The sequence below is a fragment of the Bombus affinis genome, chromosome 3 (genome assembly GCF_024516045.1).
Source record: "Bombus affinis isolate iyBomAffi1 chromosome 3, iyBomAffi1.2, whole genome shotgun sequence".
Classification (NCBI taxonomy): domain Eukaryota; kingdom Metazoa; phylum Arthropoda; class Insecta; order Hymenoptera; family Apidae; genus Bombus; species Bombus affinis.
The window spans coordinates 11,573,797-11,601,264 of record NC_066346.1 but is presented as its reverse complement, the minus strand read 5'-3'; the positions used below and the strand labels follow the sequence as shown (position 1 = coordinate 11,601,264).

Here is a 27,468-nt window from a genome sequence, read left to right as displayed (position 1 = left end):
GTTTGTTGCGCCACGTATAATCAACCCCAAGTTCAGAACAAACTATACACCAACGCACGCCAATACGCATTAATAATAGAAAACTTGCGTGACGGTGGAAAAATATGGAAAAGAAATCCTTATTTTTCTACAATTTAAAAATACTGTGCAAACTACCCTTACTGGCTTACAATGTACGCATCATGAAATTACCATAATTGACCCTCACCCTCCTTATTAACTTATAGCTACTATTAAGCTATAGCTACTGTCCATCACTTGTCACTCAGAACCCCACCGTTATTATTTTTTTATATTCACCGCTGTCTAGGAAATATGGAAAATACTCGAAAAATAAAGAAATTGCAGGAATATTTGATTAGGAAAAGAGAAAAGGGAAGAACTATAATCTGTTCAGCCGCAGATGCGTTCAGACTTTCAAAAAATGGACAACTTCGCAGGAAGTCACTATTACAGTCTCAATCGAATTCTCATATCTGCCATTGGTCTTTGGCCATTCAATCGTACGATATATACGAAATTATTGAATGTTCTCGTCATTCTTCTTTTATTACTTTGCGTATTCGGTCAGGTATTTGTTTCATTTAGTACCATTCTTGCGATTATTTGACTGTAATTTATTGCGTGGTTTCTTTTTTCCCCGTATTTCGCAAAATATAAGTTTACAATAAAGTGGAATTCTTATTTTTCAATTTTATGATAAGCTGTCAGAATGAAGTGTATAAAGAATGTATTTGCATCGCAGTTGGTGAAATTGATAATGGCAAAATTGAGTACAGCACTGAGATGGAAAATAGTTTCTTACATCGCGTATTCCTGCATTTTCGTCGTCAGGTACATCGGATACCTCTATTACATTAAGGACGTAAGTTTAGTAAAATAGAAATGACCGGTATCACTTATCCGCTTTTGTATTCGAATGAAGTAGATTTTTGATCGAAAGTACATTTTAAACAAACTATTGATTTAAAACGGCATCTTATGATACAAAACTATGTACTTCACGAACACAGGTAAAATGGATGTTCCAAAGAATTACATACGATTGGAATTCGTTAAAAAATGAAGCAGAGCTGCTAATCATTCACGAATACACTAAAACCATGAAATTACTATCAATCGGTTTTGGACGTAAGTCGAAACTCTCCATTCTACAATACTGGCTGAACTACTTTCAATTTCGGGCAAGAATTTTTCAATTTCGATAGAATATTCTTACTTATTATCAATTATTTATTATTTTATTATTAAGTATTTCTAAATTTTTTTTATAAAAGAAATTTTCAGTTTCATCCAGTTCTGATAATTAAGAATAATATCGTCTGTACTAACCGAAAAGTAATATTGATTTTCTTTATGGGCAACTAAGTCTACAGATCCATATCGATCTATACGCGCATATGTAAATTCGGTTTATACGATGACAATGATCGAACGCCTGGACATATTAGCTATAACAAGCATCTTTTCTTCAAAAAAAAATTGTTTTATCTATTCTATTCATCTTCGTCTGAAAATTTCAACACTGATCACTTTATTGAATAGTAGATGAATAGAATAATATTATATATATAATATTATATAAGTAATAGAATAATGAATAGAATAAATAAATAAGAAACAAAGATAAAGACCAACATCGTTTGAATAGGAGATATTAAATAAAAAATTGTTTTACTTTATTTACTTTTTACTTTTTACTCTTTACGTTTTACTTTTTAAACGATATAAATTTGAAGGATTTCTTAGCAACGTTTACAATAGCTATCTACACTTTGTTCTTGAATGTTAATGCAAATATTTTAATCAGAAACATTGTTACAGTGATCCTTGGTCCAACGATTCTAACATTCTTCTTGAAAACATTCAGTAATGATATCTTGGATTTGTTAATTCCTATGAATTACACGCGTCCACGGGTGCTCCCAGTGATGATGGAATATTTTATTGATCAGGAAAAATTTTTCTACTACATAGCTATTTACATCAATGTTACTATCAGTCTTGGAGCACTAAGTGTTTTCGTCACTGAAGTAAATTCCATGGCAGTAGTATATCATATTTGTGGATTGTTAAAAATTGTTTGGTAAGGAAATTTAACAACGTAATTAACACACTGAAAAACGAACCATTATTTCTTTGTTATCGGTATTGCACATATTTGTGTCCATATTAAACGTATAATAACTAGAATAACTGGAATACAATATATATATATATCACCTTATCTGGGATCAATATTTTTCTATAATTGTCATTTATTAGTACTTATTGCAAAAAGACTGAATTTGTTTGCGCTACTTATCCTGGACTGTATCCAATATCTGTATCAAAAACTATCTTTTATCAGGCGTTGATGTTATCGTGATGTCACGATAGTGGTTCGTCTTATGAATTACCTTTTACGTTAAAGTATTGGGGAAATCAAATAACCGCGTTATTACCGACGTATTATACTTATTGATTTTAATATTGAAGATAATACGTTTACTTGGAATAAATATCAAAGCTAATCAATAATATCAATCAAGCTATATCAATAATATACATTACACTTGTGCAATCATTATCACATCGTTTAGTATCATAAAACTAATTACTTTCTTACATGAATGAAAATTGCGCGAATTATTTTTAATTAAGCTATTAATTGATTATACTCATAATTTCTTTTAGTTTTTTATTCACTGTACATTGTTCCGCAGCTACCGCATAAATCACATATATGTTTCAAACATACCAGGAGTCTCTCCTGCGCAAAGGAGTATGATAATTCACAAACAAATAATCTCAATTGTGAAATTACACACAACAATCAAACAGTTAGTATTCCAATATCATTTCAAACAAAATTTTGAAGGCAGAATAATTTGTCAAGAATTGGTGTTTTTTCTTTTTCAATTTTTCTAACATTAGTTTTTCTTATTCGCACAATTAATTCACACAAGTTATTATTTTGTCCGTTCTTAATTCCAGAACAATCTAAAAATAACAAATATTTCCTTTTTTAAAGTTATGTCGATTTTATACAACTAAAGATAATGCCATTGTACAACGTTTTTTGCGTTTTCGGTCTGATTACGTTCATTCTTGCTCTCTTTCAAGTGAGTATCACACGCTTAAACGAAATTTGGTTGGTTAACAATTATCCTTGATTGACAAATCCTTCTTTGTCTCAGTTTGCGAAAGCAATGTCAATCAGAAACGACATGGAGGAGTTTGTGGCATCATTATGTACTGTAATTACTTCTGTACTTTACGCTTTTACTGTCATTCATTTTGCCCAAAAATTGACAGATCATAGCTCCGATATTTTTCAGCAGTTGTAAGTAACGTGTATCTATCTAGTTCACACTGACACATTAAAAAATACACCACTTACAAATATTATATTACTTTCGTTGTTTGTATGATATGTATAGTTGCAAATATAAATATGTTACAACGTTTAATGATGTATCATTATTATAATAAAATACTTGTAGATACAATATCGAATGGTACAATCTGCCAGTGGTGGAACAAAAAGTAGTACTCTTTCTCATGCGAAACAGTCTAAAGGATCTTACTTTTATTATTGGTGGTGTTATAGTTGCGTCTCATGATATGTTTACAATGGTAAATATGCTATGAATATACTTAATTTCTTCATATATACTGAAACTGACTTTTTTTAGTATGTTCGAACAGCCTTTTCGTATTTCATGGTTGTTTATTCCTTTGATTAAAATGCTTATCAATTTCTCATCATCTGTCTGCGGAAAACTGGCCGCATATAAATATTTTCGACTGAAAAGTTTATTGTATAAAATAATAGAACAAGCTCTTCTCACAGGATATGTTTGTATTATTTTAATTTTTATCTCACTGATATCTTTATTGCAAGACATATGTGTGTGGTGCGATAATGTGTATAATGATAATTCAATTAAATATATGTTGCTAAAGTAGAACAAAATTTCAATAAATATACGAAGTACAAGCATCACTGGAAGGTTTAAAATAGAAACACCTGTTAATTACACATTCCCTTCCTATCACCTTTGCACCGCTATTTTACATCATATTCCTGAATGTTCATAAACCATCTGTTTCCCTCATTAGAGTACTATAATCTACGATGTTCAATTATTGTTTCCACCTACATCCATTCACAGTATTCCATTCCTATCCACAGTATATTGCTATTGCCTTCTGATATAGAAATATTAATATTGTGCATGTCAAGGAAAAGATGGAGCATTTTACAATATATGGTACAATTTGGATCGAGAATCGTTCAATTCTAGCGGTAAAGTGTCCTCTACGTGTAGTTGCACGAACATGAACTACATTTGGAACGAGTATATAATACTTGAAATTAGTTAAAACTGGTCGATTATAAAGTTACATATTACAAAGTTACGAAGGCTTTTCTTTATCGTAATACCATTAAATAGCAACATTTTCCAGGTAAAATTAAATATTAGATAGACTTCTATAATTTCATCAAAATATCCGTTTTTATTGATGAATGTTAATGGATACCGAAAAGAACTAGTAATTTAATTTTCCTCTGATTCAATAAACTAATTAACGTTTTGATAATGTAATAATTATTCAGCTTAATAATTATAGTATTAATACACTTCAATTCTATTTCACAACCAATTTTATTTTTCACAATTTTATTATTTCACAACCAAAGTTATTTTTATTCCAGAATGAGAATATGTAAGCATAAGAATAAACAGGATTGGAAGATGTCTAAGAACGTGATGAAAGTAATAAGAAAATTGTTCAGAGATCTTGAAATCAACGATATTCGCAAGCAAAAGACATATGAAATCCTGATAAAGAAGATATCTAATTTGAAGATGTAAATTACGCTATTGTATAATCGTGAAATGTGGTAAGAATCCGAAGACGTAAAAATTGAGACCTATAAAATGCAAATTCACATCGCTGTTTATTGCAGGTAAAATATATTAGTTCATAAATGAACGTGGTTATCGTATCACGTAGATAGTACACTTTGAACAGCTCGTAATCTCCCTTTGCCAGATATAAATTTCGCTATTATTATCGTAAATGATCACAAGTATTCATAAACAGAGAACGAAACTTATATCCATGAACATAACTCACGATCAGCAAACTCTATTACACGAATAAAATAGACAAGAGGCAGATATTCTCGATAATTGCGAATATAATGAATAATTTTAGCCTTTTTACTATTTTGTCAAATATTTACCATGCAAAATTCAGGGATGTTACGTTCAGTATGATATCGATCCGATTTAAATCCTCCTTTTTGTTTTCTAAGTGGCCTTTTGGTTACCTTTCGGAAACAATTTCAAGCATTGACCAAGCTGAAAGATTCGAAGGTGCGGGGACCATCCAGCTCATTGACAGGGAAACGATCGCCGGTATTCTCAGATTCAAAGCGCAAAAGTGCCCCGGCTCGTGAATAGAAATGAACTGAACCTGGAAGTCGTTACGGCAAGGCTGATGGTATTCCTTTGCCTTCGATCAGTCCTATCCGAGATTACTCCTTTCACCAGTGAATATTCCAATTCTTTTTTCCTGTCCTTTCTTTGATACTCCCCTAGCTAGAGCGAAGTTTGAACATCCAGTAATATTTTCCTGTTCGAAACGTTCCTTGTTTCATTCTCCTTCAACTTTTGTGGCATAGGCGAAATATTTTTCTGCAGAAGTAACGATAAAAAATAGTAAGATGATGATCTGCAAGATCGTAAAATGGCAGAAATTAAATTTATTAGAAACTAGGTGAACTCGGTAAATAAGAAACTGTGTTGTTTATTGTTTGAAACGAATTATCGAATTTTCTGTGTTGCATGGAATTCGTGTGTTGATTCGTTTCATTAAAAATTCCAAATCTTAATCGTATCGTACTGTTCGTTGTTTAAAAGTTTACATTACTCTGACAAACTTGTTGAACTTTCTATATCCAACCAAGTACTGTGTGAACTGTATGTAACCAACGAAGAATCCAATTAAACCAAACTCGTCACGCTATCTGTAACACAAATTTCAATTTAACCATCTTCGGCAAATTCCCAATCTCGATTTCAACCTCGAAACTCTAAACTACGAATTGTTACGATCGAATTGGCTATGCCGTAATACAACGAGACTCGTAGCATCACGCGGGCTCATTAAAATGAGAAAAAGAGGCTCGACCTAAAGCGAGAAGCGAACCTACCCGAGCGGACTTGGTTTCGATAAGAGATCAGAAGTTTTCGAGGCCTCTCATCGCTACGAAGGAGGCGCGGCAAAAAATGAAATCGCGTCGGAATCTGGCCGAACGCGAAAGAAACCACGCAGCGGCGTGAAATTACAAGCGTCTGGTCCGTCAACCTTGTACGATCTTCGACGAAATAGGGAAGCAATTGGCGAGAAACGAAGCGTGAAGCGTCTGCTCGGTAATCAGCAGACCAACCCGTGACCGTAGATCGGCTTGGTCGATCGCGAGAGATCACGCGGCCAATTTGCGCGAGTAACTAGACTTTCTTCAACGAAGAAAAAGAAACGAACAGCTACGTGGATGAAACGATAGATAGGTGGCGAAAGGGTACGTTACCTTGGACCCGCTACCGAATCGACCCTCTTATCTAAAACGCGAATATAACGTCTCTATCTAGTCACTACCACCCTCTCGTTTGGTCGACTGTTCCCTATTATCACTCAGGGCGCGAATTTACCCATAGTCGTAGCTCCAAACACGTGAAAGGGAATTATTCCAAGCAGCGTCGCACCTTTAGGTTGGTCTTCGTCGAAAGAAATCACTGGCCCATTCTTGCGGTCGTTTGCTGATACGTAGTTTGGATTCGGAGCTTGGTGAACGTTTTATTGTTCCGGTTTTTCGATTCTTTTACACTGAGAATAGAGGAAGATGGGAGAATAAGAGTATTTTCATAAATATAAGAATATTTCAGACTTTATGATGTAATTGTCTGTCTTTCTTCTTTTTTTTTACACTTTCGAGATGGATTTTTATTTTAACAATGAACGTAGTGTTATCATAGGAACTATAATATACTGAAGTTTGAGAAGTAGGTTAATTGTAGTTTTTTAAATGGGATATGTAATTTTATTTGTAACAAGAACTTGCAACACATCTATCAAGTTTTAGGTATCCCTACAACAGATGCTATGTCATAAAGGAAAAATATTTATATCTCGAGAAAGAAAAGATTCGTATGTTTGTATGATCTTTTCCATTCTTAGAGTGTGTAGAATATGACACCGAAATTTCATTACCTTAAATATTCCGTTGCATTTATATCTACCATATTATGCAACGTTCTCTCTTTCAAAAACTGATCCAATTTTGGTACCGCCGGCATCGTTCCAAGAGAGTCGTAAAGGTATGGAGTGGAAGGAGAAAACGAGAGGAAAAATCGGGGTAAAGCTGAAAAAAGCCACGGCGCACCTGTCCCACAAAGTTGTTCACATTAATTCGAACTAATCTCGTAAGATCGTAAGGAACAATGTTACTCAGGAGCTTCTCATAGCGGTGCTCTCTTCTTCGGCGTAAAAAGAGTGCCTAGATAGGATGCGAAGCTCGTTTCACCGTAATTCCACTTCCATCTCTAATCTTTACTACTTTTTCAAAAGTGAATGCATATGTTCAATAAATAGTTTAACTTATTAGAAAAATAGTGAGATTGCTTATTTTATACCTCAAATCGTAAACTTGATAACAAATAACGAGGAAGGTTTACGATCAATTGGAATATGTTACAGAACCAACGAATAATCGACGAGATAATTTAAAAAATCAGGTTTTATGCTGTTAGTCTTTTATTAAAATAAATATAAATTACTATAATCTACAGTTCTGATTATGCAGGATACGATCGAAAATTATATACAATCGGGCACGAGGTGATTCCTTATGAAAGAAGATAAGAACAAAATATACAATAAGATTTTTTCCTCCAAACTTTAGCTTTCGAGAAATTCTAGATACGAAAATAAGTAAAAGCTTCCACTTACTTCCACGCGTCGAATAACCTCTTGCCGGTTGTTTAGTCCTATCCAGTCGGGAATTCTCCATGTTCAAATATACTTGATAAATTTCAACACGAAACATTGTTCTTTTGTGAAATTCGATTTCCTCGGGAACTAAGCCTCGGACAAAAAAATTTTTCTATTTTTGCATAGCAAATCACCTCGTGCCCGCTGTATACGTTTTAATCGATTTAATTAATGTAATCGTTAATTCGTCGCTTATTTGTATCCAAATATTGTTACTACAAATACCAAAATACCCCTCGCGTACTTGCGAGAGGTATCGTACATGGAATAATGATAACAGGTTCGAAGACAAGGGGTGGAAAAGTGGAGCATGCGAAATCCGCGTCGAAACTTGTTACTCACGAAAGTGCTTCCGTGACTATCTGCAGACCTCGTATCAGGGTCTTACAAGTGGCTAGGAAACACGCGAGTGCTTTTCGCTGTGCGAATCGCCGTTTCGTGAACAACCATTCTCTGCTAATCATATCCACGTGATCCGTCTACGAACTGGCCGTTACATCCTTTGGAAACTCTGTTGAAGAATATTGTTTTCTGCTCGTATCTTTTTGCTCGCGTGAAGGTTTCTCTCTCAGGAAGTGATGTTAAATAGGAAAAATTTGATGGTTGTTGATAAAGATAGAAATGGGAAAGAGGATTGTTGGAAAACGACGTTAAATTAATTTCGTTTTGTTACATTCATTCTTTCACGTTTCATGCTGAGTGTATACTCTATATATAACATTGTATATATATGAGGTTGTTGGAAAAGTTTCTTTCGTTTCATGAAGAAATAATAGACTCACAACGTTTCTTGTTTTATATTATTTTGTCGAATGACATGCGACCCATTTTGTTATGTTGAGATAAATACCGCGACATTTCATAGACTTGGTTTCACGTTTATATGAAAGTGCATTTTTCTAAAAAACACGTGTTTGCTAAAGAAAGACACTTTTCGGACAACCTAATATATATTATTGATTATTTAAACGATAGATCTGTTTATTTTCGACAAAACTGGCCTTAGAATCTAATGTAATATGTTTTCGCAGTATTTTGTTCTTTACAAAGTCATCTGAAAAGATGTGTTTTTACTATAAATTATTAATCGGTGAATTCATCGCACAGATTTCTAATCTCATAAATAGTTTCTTCATTTATAGATCTACTTTTTATCGTGTCGTTCCTTTTAAGAATCATTTACATTGTATATAATAATAGTAACGATCGTAATAATCGTTGTAGTGGTAGTATATTTTTCGTTGAATGTTCTGTTCTTTAAAAAGTAAAAGAGAATGGAAAGGAAGTAGAGTAGAAAGAGATAACTTGAGAGCCAAGTCTTAGGTTAAAAGAGGAAGTATAAAAACGCAGAAAAACTTGGAAAAATAAAAGGTAATATAGCGAGCCTGGTCGACGAACGAAAACTTGACCATTAGAAACAGGATATAGGAAAATAAACTGAAAATACGTGGAAAAAATATAAAGGTGCAACCGTAGAGACTTAGCCAAGTTGTCAAATATATATGAACACTAGGCTCATGCAAAATCGTGAGAGATGTAGATGAAAAATGGAGGGGAAGATTCGGAGAAGCGTGTGTGAGAATATAAACGAGAAGAACGTGATCGTAGAAAAAGTGTAATAATAGGATAATAGGGTATAATAAAAGAAATAAAGAATTTCATATTTTCCAGCTTTGGAGCACTAATTTTTAAAGCTACTTCAATTCCTTCAACATAAATTTTGTTACGCTAAAAGATATTCACGTAATAATGTATAATAAATACCATCGAATATTTTTTTGGAAACTAACTCGTTCTTAGATTGCACAGAAATGTATTATTTACAATTGTCGATTACTTTCCTTTTACTGAATATTTTTGTTTCTTTTTTTTTTTTGGAATACTTTTTACTTTGGAATATTTCACTTATCCATTCCTCAGATATCTACAATATCATAATCGAGAACTACTTTTCTTTAGAGTGAAAATAGGTGTACAAATATTACAGTAAGAAACGATAAAGCGATTAATATTTCAGTACGGTAATAAAGTTTGTGAAAAGAGATAACTAAGAATAAGATGTTATAGAAACAATTATAAAATGTTCAACATTTCGGCAGAATAGTAAAATTCCACTGAAAAGAAATTACTACGGATAAGATGATACAATGGACACTCTTAGGGCAGCCGCTTTTCAAGATGTCGCCGGTTCTTCATCTTTACAGAGACAAGAGCAGACCGTCTTTTCGTGTCGAGTGGCCGAGCTTGAAACTTTATTAAGAAGGTCGAATTTCTTCGAAAAAGAGCAAATGCTCGGTTATTACACCTAAATATATCTCTGCGACCCGTGCTTCCGAGGATGCTTGCCCATTTTTTCCCGTTTTTTTGTTTTAATACACTATTATTGCCTCGTCGTTATTGCCACACGATGCAATATCAAGCCGCTCATATAACGTTATGCTACTTACAGCCACTTTCACGATACAAAATTAATTCCATGTCAGATTTAAACTTTGGCCTTGTTCGTGTTTTATTCCGTCGACGTGCACACGACTCAGTTTCTCTTTCTCATACTTATTTATCCTATGAAATTCCAGTGCTTCGCTCGTAAAAATTAAACACGAAAGAACGATACATATAAAATATTAAAACTGAATTTTGTAAAGCTTTTTTACTTATTCATATTTCTGTGTAGAAGAAAGATTGAACGATTCCTTGGAATAACATTTCGTAGTCATAATACTAAAAACAGGATACCAAAGTATAAATCGATTAAAAAAGAAATTACAAATCAAACGTTTACGAAATATGAGAGAAATAGAAATCTTCTAACCATCCTTCTTTTAGACAAACTTTTTAGTACTAGGAAAGCACGATTCGAAGATGTTAAAGATCTATCAAATAAAAGACAAACTTAACAAAGTCCTCGTATACAAACCTGCAGGAGCATTTCATTTTAAACTTAGACGTGACCATTTCCAAATTTTTCCCTCGCCTGTCGCTCTCATTTCTATCTCAAAATCCGGAGCGTTCATAGTTATGATCTCACGTCATCCAAATTGATTTTCACGCACGGTCGTGACATTTTTTCGCGCCGTGGATGTTCGCGAATCGTTAAGAGGTTGCTCACGTATCTCATAGTTAAGGTACCATTGGAGAGCGCGTTCCGTGGGTGCAATATTGGCCAGGGACCAATTTCGACTCGACTCACCACCTGATCCACCTCTCTAGTCGTAGTTCTTTTAAAGCAGCGCCTCGTCCATGGCCATCGACTTGATTTCTTCCACTATGCGTCCTTCGTTTCTTCCGTCCTCGAGTAGGCGACGCGTCCTCGAGACAACGACGGTGCAATAATCATCGCCGTTCCATTTTACTATCCGTGAACCGAGACACAGTGTGGTCGTTCAACGAACGACCCTGAATAAACGGAGTAAGGAACTGCTGGAAAAATCTCGTGCAATGATACTCTTCCTGCAACTTCTTTCGGGAAATTAGGTGGACATGTTTGGAGACTGCAACTGAGAGCGTCGTTAACTCTGGGAACTACCGAAACTATCAAAATGAATTCTTTTGTTTCCTTTTTTTTGTTTTTAGGATTAATATTATAAGATCGTGTAGAAAAGGTGAAATTAATCTTGATTTTTATTGAGATCAGAACTCGATTATGCCGAACTACAAGCGTTGAAAATACGAAAAGTAGATCTTTTTGCATGGGAGAATACTTTTCAGAAAAGCTTCGTCGCTTTATGGAAATTCGTTTTTCCCATTGCAAGAATTAACTTTAAACTCTCTTGTGACCGAATGAAAGAGAATTTTAAGAAAAAGAGGAAATCACATTGGAACATGATTAACTTCAAGATAATTTGAAATCGGATACAGCATTGAAATTAAAACATCGTTTAAAATACAGGCAATAAATCCTTGTACTTATAGCGATATATTATTTATCTAAAATTTCACTGTTTTACTAAATATCGTTTCCTCTATTATAAAACGATTTTCAGCTTTCTCTCGTGATGCTTCATAATCTTTGTGAATTAAAAAAGAAATAAAATAGCATAAAACGTGAGATTGTTCTTAGAATTAGATATGCTTCGGTGTCACGCGCAAATGAAAAGTATCGTAGTTGGAGCAGATTCGCGATGATGCACTTAGAAATGGCAGGAACAATGCGATAGCCCGGTTTGTGTGGTTTTAACGTCGTGCAGATCGCGTTGCAAGTCTTGCCGTAAGGAACAACCTCAAGCACATTGTTATAAACTAAAACCGTTCCCGATCCCGTACATTCTCGTGAATACGAAGATTAAAAAATAGAGGACGCGATGATAACAGGATTACCTCTCCCTTTCTCTTCCTCCGCTCATTCTCATGCAAACCCGTTTATGGTCGCCTGTAGGCTACGGTTCTAGCTGAATACTCTCCGTTTTTTCCTAAAGTAGTACGTGTCACGATATTTGACGTGTCTAAAATCTTGACAGCGATAGATTAAGGGGAACGATTGTCAAAATTTTTAATTTACTAAAGACAGAAGAATCTGAAGAAATAAAATCTTCTCAGCGAAAGAATTACATTTCTCTGGACAATTATTTGAGAGTTTCGGTTTTGGTCGTAATTAGAAAGAAGAATTTAGATTGCAAGTATTTTAGGGGAAAGCTTTATTGCAGAAAGTTTTGGTCGAAGAAAAATGTGGAATTCAAACATTGGATTAGCAAGCTTTATTCCTGAAAGCTTTAGAAGAAAGATATGGTTTGAATTTGAATATTCAATTAAAAAGCTTTATTTGAATATCTAGTTAAAAAATTGTACTCTTGCAAGCCTCGGCTAAAGTGAATGACTTTTATTTAATTATTCAATTTGAAACTTTACTCTTTAAAGCGCTGATGAAAGGAAAACATCTGTACTCGAATATTTCGTTTAAGTGCTCTAACTGTGGACGGAAATCGGAGACAAAAATTTGTATTAAGACGTTCAATTAAAGAATCTTCATCTTTGGTAACTCTAATCAAGAAAAGTTGCGCGTTCGAATATTCGCAAGATTAATATTTATATCACAATAATTTAGTTAATAAAATACCAATTGATTTAAAAAATATAAAAAATAAAAAACCATATCGAAAATGTGAATTCCTATAGCTAAAAATTAATAAAATGTTTCTCTTCGAACTCTTCAAGGCAGAAGAAACTTGAAATTCGTATAACATAATCATCGATATTAATTAAACGATTCGTCCTTTGGTCAAACTAAGAGCAAATCGTGGAAAAAAGAACAAATGGAAGGAAACTAACAGTTTGATTGGTATACGATATTAGGTTTCCAATCGACATAACACGTTTGGAATGTATTAATTGGAATGGAAGGAAGGGATTTAAAAGAGCTCTCCAGCACGAATTTATGAGAGAAGTTATTTTTTAATTTAATTCACGCCACTGGCTCGCTCCCTGGTTGAAGGTTTCGAACGAATGGTAATCAAAATAATTGAAAAGTTACCCGTCGATCTATATTATTGCATTTTAATTGCCAAATGGAATACCATGAAAGGATACAAAGCTTCGTGCACGTACATTAGCCTCTATGGCGACTTTACGATGGCAATATTTCGAACCAGAGTTTCATTAAATTTATTATTTAATTATATCCTACATTGTGGTAATTAAAATTAAAAGCTATAGTTAGATTCATAATTGAATTACGTATAATATAACTAAAGAACTTCGCTACTTATTATAATAGAGATGATCTCTTTTAAATATTTTGAAATTCAAGTATTTGTAAATTTAAATATACAGGCAATCCTTGGATAACACGATACTTGTCCGATATAATAAAATGACGATATCATTATTGTATCGACACATAAGTGGTTCACGAAAGTATTTCGATATTTACTACAGAAATCATTTATATATTAGGTTGTCCGAAAATTTTTTTTCGTTTTATAAGGTGATTATAGATGAGCAACAATTTGTTTTATATCATTTTATTGAATTACGTATGATCCATTTCGTTCTATTTCTATTATTATGTTCGTGCATAATTCAATAAACTGATATAATGCAAACAATATTGTGCGTCTATTATTTCATTATAAAACGAAAGAAACTTTTCGGACAACCTAATACATATTGTATGAGAAAAACATTTTTCCAATACGATCACGATAGTCGAGTCTCGCTATAGTGCTAATAAAATTTGAAAATATTTGATACAGTACACGTTATAGAAGATTTCTGTAGACATTCTCAAGTGAGTCACTGTATTTATCAATGTCATTAAGTTTTGAAATACATATAAAGGTTGAAATATCAAAAAGATATGAATTACATTGTAATCTGGATTTAAAATATTATTCAAGATATTACTAATGTTACTAATTTGATACTAAATACTTACTAACTTCATACAAACTTCGACTACAAGATGATTACTAAGACTAACCATAGTTTTGTTATAATATTTAGAAAGAAATGCATATGTAGATCTTCGCGTGTTACTCCGTGTTAGGCTCAATTATTAATTATTGGTTATTACTTGCGTTTGACTTATCTAAAGGAAATCGGATGTTGGATACGATCGATACGTTATATCGTCGATTAATGCGCTTGATTTCCTGTTATTCCGTTTCTTTCTTCGTCGATAGATATGGCCGGCTTGCAGGAAACATTTCACGCTCCGTCGAAGAGAACTTTTAATTAAAATGTCAGATTCCGCGATGACTCGATGACAATCGGGATCTCTATTCGACCGGTCAGGTGAAAACGATATCTCGATAATCTGTCTCGATGCCTGTCCGTAAACTTTCCGTGTTACAAAAGCGATTTCATTCCGTTGGAAAATATCGAGAAACTTTCAGCTTTAGAATATCTCTTTCTCTTACGTTTGTACTCCTTTCTTTTTGTTTGTTTCTCTTAGATATACAGGAAATTCTAGAATAATACACTGTTAATTAGTTCGACGTTATATACGGCATAGAAACCATACAAATGTGATGATAACGTTCCATCTATTATCATATAATGTTGCCAGTAGCTGAGATTCGTATATACGTAGACTCATCCGTAAATGTTTATTTTAAAAAAGAGAAATAGCGTAATGTTTGAAAAAGACATAATTTTACCTCGTTCATTTTCTTAATGCGATAGAGCATTTTACTTTTGCTCGTTAAAATAATTCGATATACTAAGAAACATCGTAATTTGTAGAAAAATGTTACGAAAAAAACGAAGTATCAAAGAAACATGAAAATTGGAGGATTAAGAAATTGATTTCTTGGTTGAATGTTAATTGAAGCAAACGAAAAGGGAAAAGGAGAAGGCTGAAAAGAATTCAGAAACTTGTACAACACAGGCAATACCAAGAAATCATTCTCACCGACACAGAAGTAATCTATAAAGAATCATCCTACAATCAATCAAGAAGACAGCAAAGAAATTCATTTCTTCCTACCATTAATTATTAAACTCCCCCCCCCCCCTTAACGAACGTCGTAAATCAAATGCAATGCGCTCAATCAGACAAAAGAGGAACGGCTGATATCATAAAATCTCCTTCGATAAAACAAGACTTTCTTGTACGTACGTGACACGAAGAAATCAAAGGAAAAGGAACAGAAAGCGAAAAAAGTGAAAAATCTCTAGTGAGAAATAAAAATTTGGTGACTATGCAGTTTAGCAACTTCTCCCAATTTCGACTATTTTATCCCTGTTCTTTTTCGATGAGCAAAATTTCACATATTCTCGGATCGCTTCGTTTTATTCAAAACCTTATCAAGAAGGTAATAAGTCAGATGATAATTTTTTAAACGATGCGAGTAATTTTTGAACAATAAAAATTTCCTTTATTCAATCACAATCCTTCAGAAACTCTAAGATATTACAGTGAATTGATCTGGAACCATATCGTATATTTATTTATTTTTACAAACGCCCCATTAATGACAAAATAACAATTTTAAAAGAAGATTCCAGTCAAATAGTTAAAATTGAGAAAAGTCGATAAAATAGAACCACCTAAAATTGAAAAATGAGAAAGTAACATGGGAAAAAATGACAGATTCGAAGTAGAATTTCTGAAGGATAAAAAGCGGGTTAAAGGCCACAATCTATACTGTATACACACATACGTACGAAGAAGAGTTATGCTTTCTTTTAACGAAGTATAGGCTTAATAAGAACGTTGCACTATTAAGTTCTGAGTAAACGAGTTAATCCGACACACCTGTCGAACCGGAAAACATAGCAACGTGCAGCAACATCCGATAGACAGGCTACGTCGAATCCTTTTAACTTAACGACCTCATAAACCAGCCGTCCGCTTGTTACCGTATCGAGCCTCCACTTTTTTTTCTCTCTTCATCCTCTTCTTCGTTCCTTCTCTTTTTATTATCATTTTTCTCCTTCTATTTTTATATCTTCGTAGGGCGTGTAACGGTTGATTACCGAAGGCTCCTGAATCAGAGTTACTTAACGCTAACAACTTTATAGTAATATAATTATTAAAGATACGCTAATATGATTAATTCCTATAATTATTACTAAATCTCCGGAGCCTCGGTTAATACGCGTCAAAGGTGTAGAATGATTCTTTGGTTTAACATTAGTTAGCCACGGTAGTCATCGCTGATGTATGTTACCAAAATTTTTAGAGCGATTAAAATAAGATACGTTTCATGGACTAAACGATTGTTAACAGTGCGAGTGACGCGGTTAACATTGTCGGAGCAAAAATTGCGATAAAAAATACGATATATTTCCCAAAGATTAAATGTTATGGTGTTAGTATAATTTCAGTCTATTGCGGGACAAAATATATGAAATTCACCGGTGGCAGTTAAACCGTGTTAAAAAGTAATTGTATTTTCGTTAATGCGAGAAAATAGGAGAAAGAACGTTATTAAACATCTTTTTTTCTTTTATTGTTCCTTATTTGTATTTAATAAGCGCGTTTTGTATTAAAAATAATATCACCTAAAGTCAAAGGATTAAATAGTTGCAATCAACGATGGAACTGAGCTGACATTTATTAAAAGTTCATGTAAGTACACATCAATCTAAGAGAACAGAAGAAAGAGAAAGATTACAAAATATTTTACATTCTTGTTATTCGTTATTCATATTTGACGAACACGTTTTACGTTAAAAATAGAGTTAGTCATGCAGGATTAAATAATTATGAACGACAACATCGTTCGTTGGTAACGAACATGCAAGCGTCCTGTCGACGTAAAATAATTGTTATATTATGATGGACATCGATTGTATAATATGTGGCTCCGCTTTCAATAGCCAACATACGAGTTCTCGATTATTGAGATCCAATTTCTGACGTTAGAGACATTACAGAATGAAATTGAATTCTCCCAGTTGCCTGGCAGTTGAGTAACGCGAATTTTAGCATAGTACATTCGCCAAACGATGGCTCGTTATCAAGCGTTATGCCTGTAAAATCTATTTCCGCGAAGGCTGAACTATTTACTTCACATATATCATTATAAACTAAAACATTTAATAATAATATATGTAATAATAACGAATTCAATGATAAATAATATTAAAAATCAATATTCAATTAATACGTTAATTCAGAATGTGCAAGAATTATATCGTTTATTCAACTATGTAAATTGAAGCAGATTAATGAACAGCATAATTTTACATGAAATGCAACGCGAATTACAGTAGATGCGGCATAATTTTACATGAAATACTGTGTACATCTATCATTCTTCCATTTCGACGCAAATTCATCGGAAAATATAACGAACTTCAGTTATTTACGTTATGAAAGAATGTTAAAATTAATAATAGCAAACTTCAACAACTTACGACTCTGCCTCGAATAGTTGCAAAATGAATGTTACGCAACGTGAAACGTAAAGGATGTTAAAATTGATAAATACGAAATTTAACGACTCTCAAGTTATCGAAACAAAATATTTTACACAGGACTTTCAATTTTTCTGCTTTTTCACATCTTTGAATTTTTCAATAGTTTTATAACGTCTCTTTCACAATTGTGACAAAAATACACCAATCCCGAAAAGGTAGTACAATCTCGTACAAAACATTAAATAGAAAAAATGTTAGAATTAATAATAACGAAATAAAATAAAAGGGATGTCAGAATTAATAATAATAAAATGTAGTAACTCATGAATTATTAAGATCAACAATTCTATCTAATTACCTAATTATCTAATTACACGCTCCGTTTCTTCAATTCTTCTCATTTATCGAGCCAAATTTCTCACTGACACGATTTTGAACCTTTGACATGATGAATAACGAATCGTTATTTCTATCGTACTATTCTCTCTACTAGAAAAGTTGTTTTAAAAAAAAAACCCTCCGAAGAAAATTATTACCGATAATAACGAGAGCGATAAGGAGAAGATCGTTTGTAGGCGCGTCGATTTGTTGGAAAGCGCGTATATCACGGAATTGAATGTTCCGATTACTGGAATCATCGTCGAGACTTATATGTAACCTGTTACGAAAGCGATTACGTCTTTCTCCTTGATACCACACCTCTGTCTACAACATCTCGCGTATTAGGATAAACTGCTGCGATTACGACAGGTGGAGCCGGTCGTATTTTGCAATTTTCCTGTCGGGTGCAAGAGCGCGCCGAGATGCGGCAAATTACAGCCAACGCTATTTATGACCATCGTACGCACATTTTGTTGCATCACGCCACTTCAGACACCTCGAACTGAACCGATACGTGAAGAAACACCAGTGACTCTCATATCTATCGATACTTTTCGTTTATATTAAATAATTTATACGTCAAAAATATTTTACGTCATTTGTTCATACGTTGATAGTACGAAGAAATAGAATAAATGCTGGGAGGAGAGTGAAGGAAGGAAATGCGAGCTCTGCGGCGACAAATTTAGGGTACGTGACAAAGAGAGTGTAGAGGATGAGAAAAGGAGAAAGAGGAAAAGATTGGGCTGGAGACTTGGTGAGGAAATTGGAAGAGAAGAAAGAGGAAAGGGCGAAGGGAGAACGGGTCTCTAGTTAAGTGGGTAAATTAGGCAATTAGTTAAAGATTTATACATTAGATAACAGATAATAGGCGTACGTAATAGTTAATGAGTAATTAAATAGATGACAGATAGTAGATAGGTAATGGTAAAACAAGGGTAAAATAAGGTTGTACGTGCGAATGGATGGACGAGCGTGTAAATGATTAAGTGAGAATACAAGACAATAGGAACAATAATTGTAAATCGAGTTCTTTTATGCCTGGGAGACTGGAAATAAAACTGCATTAAAAATATTTTATATAATATATTTACACGTAAAAGATGTCTTATATAATTTATTCGTTTCATCTGTTTCTTCTTTTTTTAATTTTTAGTATTTCAGATGCAACTTCGACTTGGAAGATTTTTATTATTTGTTTGTACAGTTAAACAGATGTTTGGAGATTCGTTAGTCGAGTTTGTGAATGGATGATTAAAATATATTTCCGATGAAATTCTGTAGTGGAATATCTATGAATGATCAGTCAGTTTGTTCGTATATTTGGACAAATCGATAGGTTTTTCGCTTTGAGAATATTTTATATTTGATTTTCATTAAAAGCCAAATTATTGGATCAGTTCTATCGAGAATAATCCTATTCGATCAATTTCTGAAGTTTTAAACGCTAATTACGTATTCTGTATTAAAATTAAAAGATCTAGAAAACATGGAATCGATGAGTTTGTCCGATATATACCAACTTTACCAAAGATAATTATTTAGATATTCTCTGTAAAAGATTAAATTTCAATCATCGATTTTAATATTAAGATTAAAAAGTTTTCAAAAAGTGGAGTTCGACCTATATATGGTAGATCGATTCCATCAAGAGTAATCGCTCGATTAATCTTTGAAAAATACATAGTCATATACATATACTGTAGAAAATGGAAATACATCTGTAGAAAAATTACAAAATTTGAATAAAATAAAATTAATAATATCAATAATATTAATAGTAATATAATAAAGTTAATAATGTGGATAAATTTCACTTATGATAAATATTTCATTTCTGAAAATTGAAATGCTAATTATATATTCTTCAAGATCCTGAAATTAAGAAATTTTCAAAAAGTGAAGTTTATGCATCAGTTCTATACGTTACTGATAAGTTTCCCTAATTCACTCCCAGCTACACGTGAACAGTGATGGAAATCAGTGTTAAATATGTGGTTGAACTATCGCAAAGAGAAACAGCTTCCAGAGCTTTTATCGCGACGTCAAGTCATAAACGTCAATTAACCGTGATTCTTTCTGTTGAAGAAGAGAAGGTAGCAACGGTCTACATAAGCGCGAAGTATTATTATCCCCTCATCTGTTTCCGATGCTATCTTCATGTTCTTGTTAATTAACACCTATGCGGCCGCTGATTGTAGCCTCTGGCAGCTCCAAGAACGTATTCATGCGAGGATCTATCGAGAACGCCAACAAAAACTTGCAGAACCGTTTATACGTTTATGCATACTTGCATTTTTTGTCACGTTACACAATGATACGGAAAATTTTACAAAAGATTCTTCTTCTTTGATAATAAACTATGGAAATTACTAAATATATTAAAAATAATAGTACAATTTTTAATATCTTTTGATAAAATGATTGTTTCATATTAATGTAAATATACATTTTACACGTTTTCATAAATTTATCATAATCTATACAATTTATATAAGTTACGGTAAATTTATAAAAATATTGGAGGATTAACAATTTATATAATACACGAACAAGTTTACTAATTCATAGTAGTAAGTAGATTCAGTCGATAGGATTTTAACTAGTCAGACACTGGTCAAGATATTACAATTTTATTTGCATTCTGTCCCTAAGTTTCCTTTCGTTCTGTCGGAAAGTTCTAAAAATAACGTGGAACCTACAATTTGAAAAAAGAAATAATAGTACGATCCTTGGTCCCCAAGCTGCAGTTTCACCCTTCTCGTGCTGTTTTTAACAGTAATTTTCAAATTCCTAAATTTTTAAAATTAGTTCAGCTTTCGAAAATTCTATGCTCTAAAATACATGCTATTGTCTCTGTACAATTATTACCTTAAGAGAATATATAATTACAAAAGACTGTACTTTAAAATACTTGAGCAAATATACCCGGAAATGAGTGAAATAAAGGAAGAGAGGCTACAATTTTCCAACGCGTTGAGCAACGAGATCAATCTGGAAAACGGAAAGAGAGTTCCAAAGGAGAACGTAAAGCAAAACAGCTGCAGACAGTTGGTAGCTGTGAATAACTTCATAACTCTCTCTAAACTAATAATAATCTTAGCTCATTAAACACAAGCTGGAAACTTAATCGCCGAATTCGCCCCGCAAATGTCTGCCCTCACGATGCACAAAGTTGGATGCGCAAGTTTGCTGGAAACTTTAAATCTCACGTGTTTATCGTATCCTCGGTGTATTCGCCAACCCATCGGAATTGCGTTTTCTATGGTAAAATAATGTATCGAGGAAACACGCGTTATAAAGTTACTAACTTGATTGTACTACGTTGCGTTCGAAGTTGTCTATGACTTGTACGAAATTAATTAATTAATTAATTAATTAATTAATTAATTAATGTTACGAAAACAAAGTCTCATCATGTATAACTTCGAAATGTTATTGAAAAAAGTGTTCAACGCAACGTGTATATACATTGCTATATCGAGTTAATATTTAATTCTCTTATCGATTTCAGTCAAATTATCGTTGAAGAAATTCTTTACTTCGAAGATGCTCTAAAGTTAAAAATTAAAAATGATAAAGACGATAATATCTTATAGATATTATTTTTTTAATATACTTTACATGCAGTTACGTTGCTTTAATATATTTATTATCGACAAAAGTTTCGCGTTGGAAGATAGTTCTCGATACTTTTTAAAATGTTTCTGAATTGCGTCACGTACGAAGCAAGATTGACAGTATTTCTGAAGAAATTGAATGTAAAACTTTCAACGAGACAAAATAGAAATTAGCTTTCTAAGATCGTAAGCGTCGGTGATTCCGTCATTCGAAAGGCGTAAATTCGTTGTAAATTCGAAACGAAGGTGTTAATTTGTATTAATTAGAAGTTAGTTGTAAAGAAAAACAATTCGGTGTAGTCCAAATTGAGATGCTTCTCGTAGCCTCGGTCTTCTGCAACCTGCGTTGCAGACGTGTTTCGCATAATGATCGAACGAGTCGCGTGCATTCTAACTAATTCGTAATTCCTTTGGTCCATTCTAGTTTCTTTGTGAATTTCTAAATATTTCTGTTAAAAAATATATAAAAATCAAATATGTTATATTTCATATTCATTTGCTCGATATATAAATTATTCTAAGAGATCTTTTTTCTAATTTCATAATTTTCAATTTGTATATCGTATATATTAATGTACACTTACTTCCAGTAGATATTAGCAAAATATCGGAATTGCCTATTCTTTGCGTCAAAGAAAGAAAGAATAACGCTAAATCAAATCTTACGTCTGTCTTCAATCCATTATAAAACTATATATCATTTTCCATAGTTTTATAATGCATTTACGATTTTATAATGATTTATAAATTTATGATTGTCCATCTATTACAAAACTACGATAACTTTCACTCGATTGTTGCTTCTTACGCCAAATGAAATATTATATTTTCCTTTGTAAAATAGGACATAAATATAACTAGAAATATGTAAGAAATGTGGCTGCCTTTTTATCGCTACAGTCTCCTCGATTGTCGAAAGAATTTATATTAATTTAAAAATTGTTTTCTTTTGTTCGCCACTGTATCTATTGGCTACATTAATACAAGGTGTATCCTATACGTGTAACGATAAATCATTGTCTCGAGATATTCGATCAGCTATAGAAATTCGCCTCTTTGACGAGACCATTTCCACGCATGATGATTATTTACATCGAAGAGACGGTGGACGAGGAGAAGAAAAACGAAAAGAAAAAGGAAAATGAGAATGGTACTTAACTAAAGAGCGTCTGGAAAAGTAATTGCAAGGCTCGCAATTGCCAGGGTGAGTGGCGGACAGGGCGAAGACAAATTATCGAGTATTCGCTGTAATTAAACTTAATACTTCAACGTTAAGTATGCTATTAACGACGTTGCGTTGCCGCAAAGGCGCAATAGCATAATCCCTACGAGCTTCTCGTACGTTTCACGTACGTAATACAGTTCGCATGGTTTCTCATCAACCTCGCGATAAGCTTCATAAATTTTTTCCCAGCTGAAAACACCGGCCCAGTCTTCTGCAGCAACGTCTGTTTTAACTGACAACAAATTACGCTAGAACAATTCCGCTGAATGCTAAAACGTTCTCGTAGTCTTGCAAATCTTTTTTCAGCTTTTGCAAACGGCAATTAAAATTTTTATGCAGTTGTTCTCCTAACTGGAGCATGTGTGTGTTATCGTTTATGAGAGGCTGAATATGTTACATCATTTTTAAGGAAAGAATAGGATAGTTGTTCTCTTGTTGCGCGAAAGCAATAGATCGTACGTTTAAATTGTTTACAGAGAAACCTATCAATGTTGTATTATCATAGTCATGATGTGACATGTGTTAAATTTAATACGTTATTAGATATTTTATTATGATTAAAATGTAAATTAAGTAATATAATTAAATACATGCTAATACGTAGGTTTCAATTATTACTGTTTGAAATTAATACATTAGTAAATATTCTGTTTTAATTAAAATGAAAGTTAAGTAGTATAATTAAATACACTGCGATATATAGGTTTTAGATATTACTGTTTGAATTAACCATAGTAGTTTATCTATCAGTTAAAAAAGTGTTCTAAGAACTAACAAGTTCTTGGAAATTCAAGGATTTTCCAAGATGGAGATGATAAAATCCAATATATATTTTTATTCTATATATTATATTTTATTTATATAATATATTGTGTGTCATGTATCAATCTCCCTTGAAATGGATCTCTATCAAGATCTAAATTATTTTTATCCCTGATTTTAATTTAGCGAATATTGAGGCGATAAAGAAAATTATGTTTTTTAGTATCTGTTCATAATTTCATTCGATGGAATAAATCATTCGTATTTTTAGCAATGAAATCATGAAAAGCTAAGCAGATTTACGTTTCGTTATTTAAAGACCCAAGCGACAAAGCCACGCGTATGGTATTGTGTACACCCCCATTAGTAAGAAAATGGCTAAATACGACGTGAAATGTAAGCAACATGAGTTAATGGAAACAAGCAAAAGGAAATATACAGAGCAGAAGGAAACAGTCTGATTTTACAAATCCATGTTGTATGAAACCATAGCTGAACACCAGGACTCAGGTGTGCAAACTAGCTCGGATTTTCCCCTCCTTTTCTAATACTTTCAGTACTATTTCAATTTTATTTGAAACCAAGTTTGAAACCAAGAAATATAGAACTATTACTATAAAACTTCAATCTCCTTCTGTATTTAGCCACCGACGTGAAATAACACATTTGTATTTACAAACTGTAATTTATTGTCCCGCGCAAACATATAAAAGTGTAATACTTATAACAATATCTTAACATTACTTTGACAATCGATATTCAAAATTGTAACACGATTACACGATTAAGTGTAATACTTATAACAATATCTTAACATTACTTTGACAATCGATATTCAAAATTGTAACACGATTGCACAGAATCATATTGTAACAAGTGAGAATCCTTGGATCGCTTTCAGTCACTCGCACGGCTAACAATTTTCTCGAATTTTCTCTGAACTCTTCTTCTTCAAACTGATCTCTAAAATCGCAATTTCGATCAGCGTTACGTTGTTTTAAACCTAGAAACAGTGACTTTAAAATTGTGGAATTCACTCGTTACGCGAACTCTTACAACAGCCTACGCCCAATAAAATCTTAAAATCGTAAACTCGAGTTAATCGCAAATTAATTTAAATTAGTCTTAAAGTGAGGGAGATCGAAGAAGACCACAAACGCTGAAATCGAAGCTGCAAAAACGAACAAAATCAAACCTGCTCGCTCGTCGCTACACTTTCATATCTGGCAGTCAGCCAGTCGAATTAGCCCCTTTTTCCTTTGCAGCAACGTTAAACCTGCATTAATGAAACCGTATTCTTGTTCTTTTTTTTCCAGAACTCGGAAATATCCCTCTTCGAGACGAACATTCGTTTCATGGGAAGCCTGCTGGCGTGTTACGCTCTCACCGGGGACGTGATGTTCCGGGATAAGGCGGCTCAGCTTGGCGAACGGATGTTGCCCGCTTTCCAGACGGAAACCGGAATTCCTCATTCCCTCATCAATCTCCATACCGGGGTAAGTTCGGGGATTTCGCGGTCACGGCGTCGGCCACGGTGCTAACAACGGCATGTTTTAATGTTAATTATTTCTGACGTGACCGTAGTGGCGAAATTTACGCCTCCCCTGAAATATTCACTGGGGCCAGAAACGAAGGATTAACGACGCCGATTGCCGGTGAAACGTATCGCGGGAAATTTCGTGGGACGGAAACCTGCTGCCGTCAGAACTCTTCAGAGCTCAGAACGTACAGGGAGACGCCTTTTACAGTGATTCCCTTTTGGCGCTTTCGCGTTGCTTGAACTTTGTGTGATTAATGTCGGTGGGATTAGGAGTTTCGCGGGAATTGCGAACTAGGGAAACGCCGAGATAGATGTTAGGTTCGGTTCGTCAAGTGTTAGTGGTCGAAGTTGAAAGGAGCGTGTGGAGAATGGGAAAGGGGCAAGTTGGCAAGTCGCGAACCAGAGAATTCGGATGGTGGCAGGTAAGGAAGTAGAAATGGAAAATTGGATGTTTGGAATTGGAAATTGCCAATTCGAAGCGCGGATACGAATCGACGGTCTAAAGTTAAAAACGTTTGCTGTTAGAAAAGTAAAAAGCGACGATTGAGAGTTGAAGATTCGAGGTTGAGCATTGTTATTCGAATGGTGGAAGTTAAAAATTGAAAGCCCAAAGTTAATTGATCATTGGATATTTAAAAGCGGGAAAGTAACAGTGGAAAATTGGAAATTGGTCATTGGAAGATCGTGTGGAAGAAACTGACGATCGAAAATAGATTCAATTTTGAATTTGAGCTGAAATCTAAAGTCAAAACTTCAAATACTGTGTTAACTTTATCAACTATGAGTTGAAAGTTAAGACTAAAATATTGAAATTTCAAAATCAAAAAGCCATAGTTAAAATTTAAAAATTTGTAAAAAATTAACGAGTGAAATACTGAGAGCTACCAATTAAATATTCCAATTAAGAAGTCAGTAGTAATTGTCAATGAACCATAGTCAAACATGAATAACCCTTGCTTAATTAATAATTAGAAATGCAAACTCTTAAACTCAAAATTTAACCAAACTTGCCTACATCTGTTAAACTCTCTTTCCTCTCAAAAAATTTCAAAGAAGAACGCAAATCTCACGTTATACAATCAGATAAGAAGAAGAAAGGAAAGATGTGGCACTTATATTTCAATAAATTTGGTTTTCTTTGTTTTATGTATAATCATATATGCCCGCGACAACGAAAAACAGTCGGAAATATGCTTACCTAAGGCGGTAACTTCTTGATGGTTTTTTCACACGCATTAGAAACGAGAGAAAGGTACATTCGTTGGTCTAAATGAAACGATTTCAGTAAGTCACGTTCACCAAAGTGACGAGCCAGAATTAATATGCAAATTCTTAATTGGACGAATAATGGAGCCGCATTATTCCGGTGTTCCATCACTTTGTTCATTTCATTATATTCTTCCAACTTTTTTCCTTACTTTGGTCATCTTTCTACTTTGAACTTTCTCTTATCATTCTTATATTAGGTTGATCTATATGAATCATCGTTTCCTTAAAATTTAAATTTGGCGCGCCAACACTGTGCATTAAATTTTATCCTATCATGAATTATTATCGAACGCGTCAGAAGAGGAAAAATATGCTGTAAATTATATATCATATTGGTAATATATTATACATATATCGTATATTATAAAGATGGATGTAATATTAAACATTATGAAGATTTTGTATAAAAATGTTAAAACTCCGCACTAGTTTTTTCACGAGTTTAAACTTCATATAAGAAAATCACAGGATTATCCTAATTCTCTGGATCTCCTAATCTTTGAATATGCATGATTTATAGAAATTAATCGCGTATTTAAATTTGGAAAATGTATCACGAAAATTCCTGAAAACGTACGCTCAGCATTTGGAGAAGATGTATGGCAGTGTCTGTTCAGTCCATATAATTTTTTAATTTATAAATTATTTTGTAAACGTATGTAAAATACAAAAAAACTTAGGAAAATTCACAATATCATCATTTTACGAACATCGTCGTAAATTATTTCTGTAACATTATTTTTTCCCCGAATCTCCAATTTCATATTTCACTATTTCTTCTTGTTTTTTCCAAAACTAGGATTTTCGTCCCGCGTTTGGCG

General features: G+C 33.3%; 2 protein-coding genes across 3 annotated transcripts in view; both read left to right on the top strand.

Moving 5' to 3' along the window:
- The window catches only part of LOC126914699 (mannosyl-oligosaccharide alpha-1,2-mannosidase IA-like), an 89,560-nt gene that overhangs the window by 43,945 nt on the left and 18,147 nt on the right, over positions 1-27,468 (top strand). For both annotated transcript variants that reach the window (XM_050719016.1, XM_050719017.1), the window contains exon 2: positions 25,155-25,334. In XM_050719016.1, the coding sequence (XP_050574973.1) occupies positions 25,155-25,334 (180 nt within the window). The remainder of the gene's footprint in view (positions 1-25,154; positions 25,335-27,468) is intronic.
- On the top strand, positions 164-3,988 carry LOC126914706 (uncharacterized). Its single transcript, XM_050719047.1, has 9 exons — positions 164-571; positions 746-865; positions 1,014-1,131; positions 1,825-2,086; positions 2,706-2,822; positions 3,014-3,104; positions 3,180-3,325; positions 3,486-3,618; positions 3,678-3,988. The coding sequence occupies exons 1-9, from the start codon at positions 404-406 to the stop codon at positions 3,726-3,728; spliced, it is 1,206 nt and encodes a 401-aa protein (XP_050575004.1). The 5' UTR covers positions 164-403; the 3' UTR covers positions 3,729-3,988.